The sequence below is a fragment of the Terrapene carolina genome, unplaced genomic scaffold (assembly GCF_002925995.2).
Source record: "Terrapene carolina triunguis isolate 2854851 unplaced genomic scaffold, T_m_triunguis-2.0 Scaffold58, whole genome shotgun sequence".
NCBI classification, from domain to species: Eukaryota; Metazoa; Chordata; order Testudines; family Emydidae; genus Terrapene; species Terrapene triunguis.
Window position 1 is genome coordinate 45,561,665 of NW_020664409.1, and position 12,149 is coordinate 45,573,813.

General features: G+C 38.5%; 1 protein-coding gene across 1 annotated transcript in view; it reads right to left on the minus strand.

The window, feature by feature from the left end:
• The window catches only part of PXDNL (peroxidasin like), a 291,769-nt gene that overhangs the window by 19,991 nt on the left and 259,629 nt on the right, over positions 1–12,149 (minus strand). The window contains exons 23-24 of the mRNA XM_026647339.1: positions 10,036–10,156; positions 5,119–5,257 (exon numbers count right to left, since the gene is read on the minus strand). Of these exons, the coding sequence (XP_026503124.1) occupies positions 5,119–5,257; positions 10,036–10,156 (260 nt within the window). The remainder of the gene's footprint in view (positions 1–5,118; positions 5,258–10,035; positions 10,157–12,149) is intronic.

The following is a 12,149-nucleotide window of genomic DNA, read 5'->3' on the forward strand; positions in this document are numbered from 1 at the left end:
AGACAGGTATTAGTAATGGACCTTTCTATCATCAGAAACATAGATAACTGGCTTTGCCATGACCACATGGAGAACCACATGGTGACTTGCCTGCCTAGTGCGAAGCTTGTGGATCTCTTGAGACATCTAGATAGGCTTATGTGTAGTGCTGGGGCGGAGCCGGTGGTCGTGATACATGTAGGTACCAATGACATAGGGAAGGATCGAAGCGAGGTCCTGGAGGCCAAATTTAGGCTGCTAGGTAAGAGATTGAAGTCCAGGACCTCCATGGTAGCATTCTCTGAGATGCTCCCAGTTCCACGCTCAGGGCCAGTTAGAAAGGCAGAACTACAGAGTCTCAATGCGTGGATGAGACGATGGTGTAGGAGGGGTTTAGATTTATTAGGAACTGGGGAAACTTTTGGGAAAGGGGGAGCCTATACAGGAAGGATGAGCTCCACCTAAACCAAAATGAAACTGGATTGCTGGCACTTAACATTAAAAAGGTTGTAGAACAGTTTTTAAACTAAGGGCTGGGGGAAAGCCGACAGGTGTGGAGGAACACGTGGTTCGGATATCCCTTAGGGGAGGATCTATTCATAGAGAATCTCTCTGTCCTAGTGAGGACGAGAGGATGGAAAATGATAAAATACAGGCAGGGTCTGATCAGAGAAAGTCAAATTAAAAAAAAGAGTCCCATTCAATTACATCGTGTAATGGCAGACAGCTAAAAGGAGACAAGTTTTTAAAGTGCTTATATACCAATGCTAGAAGTCCAAATAATAAAATGGGTGAACTAGAGTGCCTTGTATTAAATGAGGATATTGATATAATAGGCATCACAGAAACTTGGTGGAATGAGGATAATCAATGGATTACAGTAATACCAGGGTACAAAACATATTGGAAGGACAGAACAGGTCGTGCTGGTGAGGGAGTGGCATTATATGTGAAAGAAAGCATAGAATCAAATGAAGTAAAAATCGTAAATGAATCAAACTGTACCATAGAATCTCTATGGACAGAAATTCCATGCTCTGATAAGAAGAATATAGCGGTAAGGAATATATTACCGACCACCTGACCAGGATGGTGATAGTGACTGTGAAATGCTCAGGGAGATTAGAGGTGCTATTAAAATAAAAAACTCAATAATAATAATGGGGGATTTCAATTATCCCCATATTGACTGGGTACATGTCACCTCAGGACAGGATGCAGAGATAAAGTTTCTTGACACCTTAAATGACTGCTTCTTGGAGCAACTGGTCCTGGAGCCCACCAGAGGAGAGGCAATTCTTGATTTAGTCCTAAGTGGAGCACAGGATCTGGTCCAAGAGGTGAATATCTGGACCGCTTGGTAATAGTGACCATAATATAATTAAATTTAATATCCCTGTGGCAGGAAAAACACCACAGTGGCCCAACACTGTAGCATTTAATTTCAGAAAGGGGAATTACACAAAAATGAGGAGGTTAGTTAAACAGATATTAAAGGGTACAGTGCCGAAAGTGAAATCTCTGCAAGCTGCGTGGAAATTTTTTAAAGACACCATAATAGAGACTCAACTTAAATGTATACCCCAATTTAAAAAACATAGTAAGAGAACCAAAAAAGAGCCACTGTGGCTAAACAACAAAGTAAAAGAAGCAGTGAGAGGCAAAAAGGCATCCTTTAAAAAGTGGAAGTTAAATCTTAGTGAGGAAAATAGAAAGGAGCATAAACACTGGCAAATGAAGTGTAAAAATACAATTAGAAAGGCTAAAAAAGAATTTGAGGAACAATTAGCCAAAGACTCAAAAAGTAATAGCAACATTTCTTTTAAATACATCAGAAGCTGGGAGCCGGCTAAACAACCAGTGGGGTCACTGGACGATTGAAGTGCTAAAGGAGCACTCAAGGATGATAAGGCCATTGCATCGGTCTTCATGGCTGAGGATGTGAGGGAGATTCCCAAACCTGAGCCATTCTTTTTAGATGACAGATCTGAGGAATTGTCCCAGATTGAGGTGTCATTAGAGGTGGTTTTGGAACAAATTGATAAATTAAACAGCAATAAGTCACCAGGACCAGATGGTATTCACCCAAGAGTTCTGAAGGAATTCAAATGTGAAATCACAGACCTACTAACTGTAGTCTGTAACCTATCATTTAAATCAGCTTCTGTACCAGATGACTGAAGGATAGCTAATGTGACACCAATTTTTAAAAAGGGCTCCAGAGGTGATCCTAGCAATTACAGGCCTGTAAGCCTGACTTCATTACCAGGCAAACTGGTTGAAACTATAATAAAGAACAATATTGTCAGACATATAGATGAACATAATTTGTTGAGGAAGAATCAAAATGGTTTTCGTGAAAGGAAATCATGCCTCAGCAATCTACTAGAATTCTTGGAGGGGGTCAACAAACATGTGGACCAAGGGGATCCAGTGGATATAGTGTACTTAGATTTTCAAAAAGCCTTAGACAAGGTCCCTCACCAAAGGCTCTTATGCAAAGTAAGCTGCCACAGGATAAGAGGGATGGTGCTCTTGTGGATTGGTAACTGGTTAAAAGATAGGAAACAAAGGGTAGGTATAAATGGTCAGTTTTCAGAGTGGAGAGAGGTAAATAGTGGTGTCTCTCAGGGGTCTGTTCTGGGACCAGTCCTATTCAACATATTCATAAATGATCTGGAAAAAGGGGTAAACAGTGAGGTGGCACAATTTGCATATGATACAAAATTACTAAAGATAGTTAAGACCCAGGCAGACTGCGAAGAGCTACAAAAGGATCTCTCAAAACTGGGTGACTGGGAAACAAAATGGCAGATGAAATTTAATGTTGATAAATGCAAAGTAATGCACATTGGAAAGCATAATCCCAACTATACATATAAAATGATGAGGTCTAAATTAGCTATTACCACTCAAGAAAGATCTTGGAGTCATTGTGGATGGTTCTCTGAAAACATCCACTCAACGTGCAGCAGAAGTCAAAAAGCGAACAGAATGATGGGAATAATTAAGAAAAGGATAGATAATAGGACAGAAAATATCATGTTGCCTCTATATAAATCGATGGTATGCCCACATCTTGAATACTGTGTGCAGATGTGGTTGCCCCATCTCAAAAAAGATATATTGGAATTGGAAAAGGTTCAGAAAAGGGCAACCAAAATGATTAGGGGTATGGAACGGCTTCTGTATGAGGAGAGATTAATAAGACTGGAACTTTTCAGCTTGGAAAAGAGACGGCTAAGGGGAGATATGATTGAGGCCTATAAAATCATGACTGGTATAGAGAAAGTAGATAAGGAAGTGTTTACTACTTCTCATAACACAAGAACTAGGGGTCACCAAATGAAATTAATAGGCAGCAGGTTTAAAACAAATAAAAAGAAGTATCTCTTCACACAATGCACAGTCATCCTGTGGAACTCTTTGCCAGAGGACGTTGTGAAGGCCAAGACCATAACAGGGTTCAAAAAGAACTAGATAAATTCATGGGGGATAGGTCCATCAATGGCTATTAGCCAGGATGGGCAGGAATGGTGTCCCTAGCCCCTGTTTGCCAGAACCTGGGAATCAGCGACAGGGGATGGATCACGTGATGATTACCTGTTCTGTTCATTCCCTCTGGGGCAACTGGCACTGGCCACTGTTGGAAGACAGGATACTGGGCTAGATGGACCCTTGGTCTGACCCAATAGGGTCATTCTTATACAAGCCTGTGAACTGTCAGCTGCTTATAAGCAGATAAGTTGAAAGTGTGCGTTTCACACTTTTAAGATAACAATATCTTAAACATATTTCTGTTTACTAATATGCAGGTCCAGAACATACAAGATATCATTACATACATGTTTTACCACTAGTAGGCTGAGAAGTTGCACAGCTGAAATTGCACACTAGAAATCACTGATTTAAGTATGTTTTCTTCATTTAGGTTCAAATACTCTCACCTGCAGAGAATTCACGCTCATTTTCTTTATGCAGTGGTTCTTTGTGTGATACAGAACATACCTCTCCTAGAATTGGAGGATCTTCTGTGACAGTTCTGACCCCAACACAGAGCAAAGGTTGGCTGGTATATCCACTAGCCGTATGCTTCCCCTAATCCACATTTGGCGTGGAATCTGGCCCGCAATGGGTGAACTCAATGAGTGTTATGCCATTGATTTGACTGCAGCTAGGATTTCACCCCTGGTTTTCTGTCTTGCAGGCCATACTGCCAGTCACTCTTCTTTCATGGCTGGTAGAAACTTGGGAAATTTCACGTTTTTCCACTCATATGAAAATGTACCACTGACACATACTAATTGGGCAAAAAAGAATTTCCCAATATTATTAGACTACAAGTCAAAAATAATAGCAGTAATAATCATAAAAGTTTTTAAAATACTACCTATCAAATCCCCTAATGCTCCAAGTGAGCTACATCATCATGAAAAGGAATTAAAATAGAGAAATATTATTTAGAAAACCCTTAAAATTCAAATAGATAATGCTTCTGAGGGTTAAAAAACACAAAGTTATCACCTACAGTCAGAATAGTATAAATGTAAAGCCATCTTCCATGGGCCAAAAATGAAAGCTTTTCAAATGAAGCTGCCTTGAAATGCAGATTGTATATTACTACACAATTTCAGGTACATGTATTCATGATTGCTTCTGGCAAAAACAGTATCTCATAAAAACTTGAACATAGTTATCCAATTTAAAAAAAATAAAGCAGATTAGACATCAGTCTCAATCACATTCCAAAAACATTTAAACAAAACTGACCATTAGAAACAAAGGAAAGAATGTTAAAGATACGCTGTAAACCTGTCTGCTCTAAAAACACCCACTGAAATATCATCTCTGATGTTTCACATACTACTGGTTGTATCTAGTAGTAAAAACCTTTACTGTAAGAAACTTTCAAAGAAAAAAAAAAGGTAAAATAAATTTTAAGCTATTTGTCACAGAGAATCTGAACTTTGGAACTCTCAATTTCCTTTAACAAAACATTTTTGTACTTGGTCATAATTATGATTTCTCATACCATGAAAGATCCAGCTAAGTCTAATGAAACTAGATGAAGGCACATTCACTTTAGCTACCCAGCCATAGATCTAAGTTTAACGTAGAAGAGGTAATGACAAGACAAACCTGCTGTTTTAGAACTGCAATGGTCTCATCAACTTCGGCAGCAAAATGGCTGAATTCCTGAGCAAATCCACTGGATACTATGTCAGTGAGATGTGTTGCACTAGCTGCCTTTCTATGCTTGTGCAAATCTCCCTGGTGTCTGAAATACAAGTTAAATTTACCACCAGAAAATGGAAAATAACAATCTGAAGAAAAGGTTTCACATGGGCATTATAGGATTTATGCTGAAAATTAACAGAACTTTGGAAAAAATAATCTGAAATGGCATTGTGCTTTTGGCATTTTATCTCACGAGTTGAAAACTTTTTTGAAATATAAAATGAATGTCATGTTACATTACAGATGCATTGCTACATTAGTCAGACCTCAAAAGTAATTTTTTTTCTGAAAAGCTCCCTCCACACCAACAACCCCTTGACAAATGAAATGTCAGACATTATGCAATGCATAGGTGGGAAAGGTGCTATCTGTATTATCTATTCGTGACAAGAACTACATTAAGAAAGTAATAAGCATAGCTGTCAAAAAAAAAATCACACCTCTAAAGCAAGACAAGTGTAAAGTAAGCCAATCCTACTGAACACAATGAGAAGAACAACAACAAAAACGGTTTAAGTTAGGGCCTCTCTTCACTACCGTGCTAAATCGCCACCGCTGCCATTGATGTAGTGGCGCCAATTTAGCAAATCTGGTGAAGACACATTACAAAGAGCTCGGCTTGTTTAGCCTAACCAAAAGAAGGCTGAGGGGAGATATGATTGCCCTCTATAAATACATCAGAGGGATAAATACCAGGGAGGGATAGGAATTATTTAAGCTCAGTACCAATGTGGAAACAAGAACAAATGGATATAAACTGGCCATCAGGAAATTTAGACTTGAAATTAGAAGAAGGTTTCTAACCATCAGAGGAGTGAAGTTCTGGAACAGTCTGCCAAAGGGAGTAGTGGAGGCAAAAGACATATCTGGCTTCAAGACTAAGTTTGATAAGTTTATGGAGGGGATGGTATGATGGGATAGTCTAATTTTGGCAATTAATTGATCTTTGACTATTAGCGGTAAATATGCCCAATGGCTTGTGGTGGGATGTTAGATGGGGTGGGATCTGAGTTACTACGGAGAATTCTTTCCTGGGTGTCTGGCTGGTGAGTCTTGCCCACATGCTCAGGGTTTAGCTGATCGCCATATTTGGGGGCAGATTGGCAGAGGCCGGGGGTTTTTTTTGCCTTCCTCTGTAGCGTGGGGCATGGGTCACTTGCTGGAGGATTCGCTGCACCTTGAAGTCTTTAAACCATGATTTGAGGACTTCAATGGCTCAGATATAGGTTAGGGGTTTGTGGGTGAGATTCTGTGGCTTGCGTTGTGCAAGAGGTCAGACTAGATGATCATAATGGTCCCTTCTGACCTTAAAGTCTATGATTCTATGATTGATGGGAGAGCGCTAGCCCATCGACTTAATTACTCCACATCAATGAGAGGCAGAAGCTATGTGAAAGGGAGAGCATCTCCCACCAACATAGCGTGGTGTAGACATCGCTTTAAGTCAATATATGTTACGTTGCTTGGGGTGGTGGTTTTTTCATACAGTAAAATGAAGCGTCATCCTTCCTTTGTTTTATCTGTATCAGCAAAAGCTGTCCATCTGCTGATTCACTTTGAGCTGTCCAATACGTTTCATCCAAAATATAATTTGGGCTAGACATAGGTCCTTAAAAGCATTACAAACAACAGGCAGGATCCTCAGCTGATATAAATCAATGTTGCTCCTTTGAAACAGTTGACTTCAGTGGAGGCAGGGTAATTTATACCAGCTGAGGGGCTAGCTCTTTATATTCATAGGCTACTACATTATAGTTCCAGTTATACATAAGGCAACTATTCTAGAAAAGCACTTGACAAAAGTCAACAGCTGTCTTGAAAAGGTATGGAATATTTTTATACTGAGTGTGAGCTATGTGAATCGATAACGGGTATCTAAAACAGAGGATCTGTGTGAGAGGAAATACTATCATATGAAAGGAAATAAATAGCAGGATTCAGTAGTAAGACTGATTCGGTTAATTTTATAAAATATGGGCGTGACCTGAAATTCATCATGATGAAAAAAAAAAACTCTGTGGAAGTTACTGAAAATGACAAACAGAAAAGTGGGGACAGTGAACTCTAACAAAACGTCAATAGCATTCAAAATTACTTGGCGAATTTAGGAGAATGGAGAGTTACTGATGGTGGCCTAAGCAATTCAATGTAGAAAAACTGCTGGTATTGTAATGAGGCTATTGAAAGAAACATGAAACTGATGCCCCCTCAAGAATCACAGACATTGCAAAATACTCGTGTAGTAAGGATAGGTGGGTAAAAGTCCAAGCTTAGGAGAGAAAAAATAAACGAATATACCAGGATGTATAAACAAAAGCAACGAATGAATTTAGCTATTGGAGAAAATTACCCATGTATGAGAGATTGGTGAGGCTATATTCAGAAAACTTGTAGGCCGTTCATGAAAGAGAAGTCTAGAAATGGAGAACATGCAAAAGAAGGGAAACTATAATGAACTGAAAATATTGGGTGCGCCACTGAATTATTTTTAAACAAAAGTTTAAGAAGCCTATGGATTAAATTCTGCTACCAGTTACAGCTGTGCAACCCCAATGAGAATACAATCTGGCTGGTGGCCTGTATTTTCTGAAAAAGGAAGGAATTGAGAGGGGATCTCAGGGACTTCTGAGGACAGAAATGATAGATGTTATATATCACTGTCACAGGGAGACTGGCCCCTTTAAGAGTGAGCAGGGCCCAAGTGCACCTGTGATTGATTACCTGCTACTCAACTGGGCTTCAGAGAAGGCACCTGGGCCTTATAAAGGGGAAGCTGCTGGTAAATAGCTGCTAGAAGAAGCTACTGAGACAGAGAGAGAGAGAGAGAGAGAGAGAGAGAGAAAATCCAAAGTACATTCCCTAGAAGGAGGGCTGTGAAATCCTGGACTTCAAGGAGAGTTTGCTGCCTGGGGAAGCCAGGATTTGAAGCTCACAGCCTCAAGCAGGAGGGCCATGAAACCCCTGAAATCAAGGGTTAAGGGACAAAAGGGTTTTTGGGGGGAGCCAGGCAGTGTTTAATAAATTACAGCTCAAGAGAGGGGGATTCTTATTTTATGGACCCTGGGTGTAAATAAGTTATTTTTGAAGCCTCAGAGGAAAACTGAGGCAGGGTGCCAGGCCAAACACAGGGCACCTTGTACTGGAACCTGGTGACAGTCACATTATTTGAACTAGTGTGAAATACAAACAACAAGAGGGAATTAAGATGACCCAAGGAAGGAAATTTAGGATGAAGAGCTTTACAGAGAGAATTGAGAGTGGAAGCAGTAAAGGATGAAGGCACACTTAACTGCTGGAGGTGCTGTCTCCTAGAAGAGATGTAAAACCGAGATTCTGACCATTTATGGTCATAAAAGAGCCACTGACACTTTTTGCAAAAGTAGGGCTGATAGTCCCAGTATCCTGAATATTTACATTATGCTTATGTTGAAATTATTCCCAACGTTTCTATTTTAAAATCAGTATTATTTCTTTATTTTAACCATATATTTACAAAACACTAAACTCGACAAATGAACATTACCTACATAAATGCAAACCCAAACATTCAGTTCTTTCACCATCAGCCTCCATCTCTCTATATTCAGTCAGGCATAAATTATTGTCCTGATCATTAAAGTCCACCCATTGAGAAACAAAAGTATGGACTAAAGAAGAAAAAAATAGCATTTCAAATACTACAAGGCAATCTCAGCGCAAGTAATCATAATTCCTCTAAACCAATACTGAATTAACTCACAAAAGGTAGTGTATTATATCAGCTACAGACAAAAACAAGGAAAATATATTTTCCCAAACCACAAAAAATCATGATATATCAAAAACACCCCTTTCCTTGGCATCTCCCATTGGGTATTATAATAATCAGAATGAGTCTCTTGAGGTTTGAAATTTCCACAGTGACAATGTTCAGTAGCCCTTAAATGACAGTATAGTACAAAATAGCTAGTAAAACACCCATGCCTATGAATGAAAACTCAAAGCCATTGTCAGTGGTAAAAACTCAACATCATCCTTCGAATCAGCAAACCCCTAACATCTTTCAAAGTAACATTTTTCATTATCTGATTCCCATATGATTTGACTTTGATTTTGCAAATTTCTAAATATTTTCTTTTAATATTGTTTTTCATTAGCAGGAATGATTATTTTAAACTCTTGAGTGTAATTCATCTGGTTTAAGCATGTTTCTTTCCAGGTTTATCTAGCACAAAAAAAGTTCTCTCCTAATGGACACTAAATAATACAACAACAACAACAAAACAACAACAACAACATAGCTAGCTCCTATACAATGCCCTTCATCAGTAGCCTCCAAAGCACTTTAAAGATGGTGGGACATTAAATAAGTTTAATAGCCAGGTAACTTCTTAGCTTCTATCAATACTTATAAACACCACATTTTACTGTTTGCTGCTAATTGAATGAAAGGGAATTTTAACACTTAATCAGATTAAAATCAACTAACCTTTGCTATGTTCAAATCAATTTTGTGAGCCACCTAAAGTAATTAGACTATTTTTAAATGTAAAAATGGCTTAATAATGATAGGAATAATCAAAAGTCAGCAACAGTGTTAGATTGGAATATCAGCATCTAAGGTCCATCGTAATTCACCTCAAGTGGAAAATGACAGACAAATTGTATTCAGATATAAAGAAAACTAAAACATTCAAAAGATCTCTTTTTCTCACACACAATTTCTGCATATAAAAGATTAATAAACAAAGAGCTTTTGAAGACTAAGTAGTAACCAAAATCTTTCATGTACAAACTTTTCATGCTCATCCTGAAGGTGGCTAGTTCATAAACACATACCTGCTTCTTGTACTGGTCTCCTCACCCCTTTTGTGCTTCTCTTTGGGATAACTGTATTCAGCAGACCGTTTGCTCCTAAAGTGGTGTGACAGAGCCCCAAACTGTCCCCTTGTCCTACAGTCTGTGAACACAATAATTCATACTAGTATTATTTCAGAAATAAGATTTTCACAGAAAAAATGCACAAAAGTTGTAGTATCAAGTTGCTTTTGTGTGACTTATATAAGCTTCAATCCAGCAAAACACTTAAGCACATGCTTAACTTACAGCATGTGCTTAAGTTCCATTTAAATCAATGGGTTTTAAACCTGTGCCTAAAATTAAACATAAGTTTAAGCACTTTGCTGAATAAGGGCCAGACGCATTTGTATTTTATTCACCTACTTTTATTGTACTTTTAATCTTCAACAGTGGAAAAAACAGATGGGCAAAACTATTCCAAAATTCATTCTTAAAGACTACTCGTATCAAGATATGCTATTGCTATATGCAACATACAGTATTTTTTGGGGGGGGAGGACTTTTATTTATTGATTTTTTTTTCATAAGAAGACATTACAATTACATTGTTTTGACTTGTAAAGGTATGTATCTTACTACAGAATTAACAATTTTAAGCAACATATAGCATATTATTGCATCATTCACATTTCTCTCTCTTTTTCAAAATTATTTAATCACAACGTGAATACGGTGCATGTTACACACACACACACACACACACACACACACCCCATTCATAGTAATTATTTTGGGGAAGCTGAGTGCTTTCTTGGTGTGTTTAGCAAGATGAAAGCCTTTTCTGCATCTATAATTAGAATGTAGCCCTCTTTTTTAGCACTCTTAGAATGCAGTACCACATATTGGATTTTTCTTATGTTATTTAAGGGGCTTCTACCTTTTATAAAGGAAGTTTGGCTCTGGTACCCTAATTTAAACATTATTGTCTCTAATATGGATGTTAGTAAGATTTTGATTAAAATACTATCTATATTTCTTAATAAGATAGCTAACACAGCTCAGAGATTGCAAGACCAGAAGGGACCACTGTGCTCAGCTAGTCTGACCTCCGGCATAGCATGGGCCATAGAACGTCCCCAAAATAATTCCTAGTGCATATTTTTGGAAAAACATCCAGCCTTGATTTACTTAATGTACAGTAATATACAGTGGTCTTCTACTCGTGCATGTATGCTATAACATTATCAAAGGCTATGTCTACACTTAAACCACTACAGAGACACAGCTGCAGCTGTGCTGCTGTAGCTAGCACTTCAGCGTAGACACTCACTACAGCGTTGGGAGGGATTCTCCCATGGCTGTAGTTCATCTACCTCCCCCAGGGGTGGTAGCTAGGTCAACAGAAGAATTCTTGTATCTTGAATTCATCCATCGACCTAGCGCTGTTTACACCAGGGGCAAGGTTGGCATAGCTACATCTCTCAGGCATGTGGATGTTTCACACCCCCGAGAGACGTATGCTGATGTCAGTTTTCAGTGTCGTCCAGCCCTAAAACCACACCACAGAAAAGAAGAACATTCCATAGAAAGGTGCTAATCGCTTACATTTTTCAGGTGGCAACATTACAGAGGCTAAAATCAATATCAACTAATTTTATTATTCAGATTGCTCAGTTTGTACATTTAATTATCTCATTGATTTTTGTGATTTTTTCTCACTAATAATTACATACTGTGTGTATAATAGAAATGGAATATGTGCGTGTGTTTGAAGCTACTGATTGATAGGTAACTTAGGATCTTTTTCTAGCATTCAAAATACAGGCCATAAGGAGCAAACGGTTTGTAAGAAGCCCAAGATTATCTGGATCAGCTCTGTTTGAGTTGGCTGACAAACCAAACCTTAACATTGAGGAGCTGGCAGACAAAGGCTAAAATTTTCAAATGGACCTCTAAAATTGTGACTGCTATTTTGCTAGTATAACTATTGCACACTTTTTTTTAAAAGTGTGCAAACAGAAATATTAGATGCAGACCAATGCCTGGGGGGAGGGGGGGGAGAAACACATGTATGAGCACAAGATGTGCAGGTGCCATTTTAGAAATCTCATTGAAAATTTGGCCTATAATACCTGTGTAAGAATCTATGAATT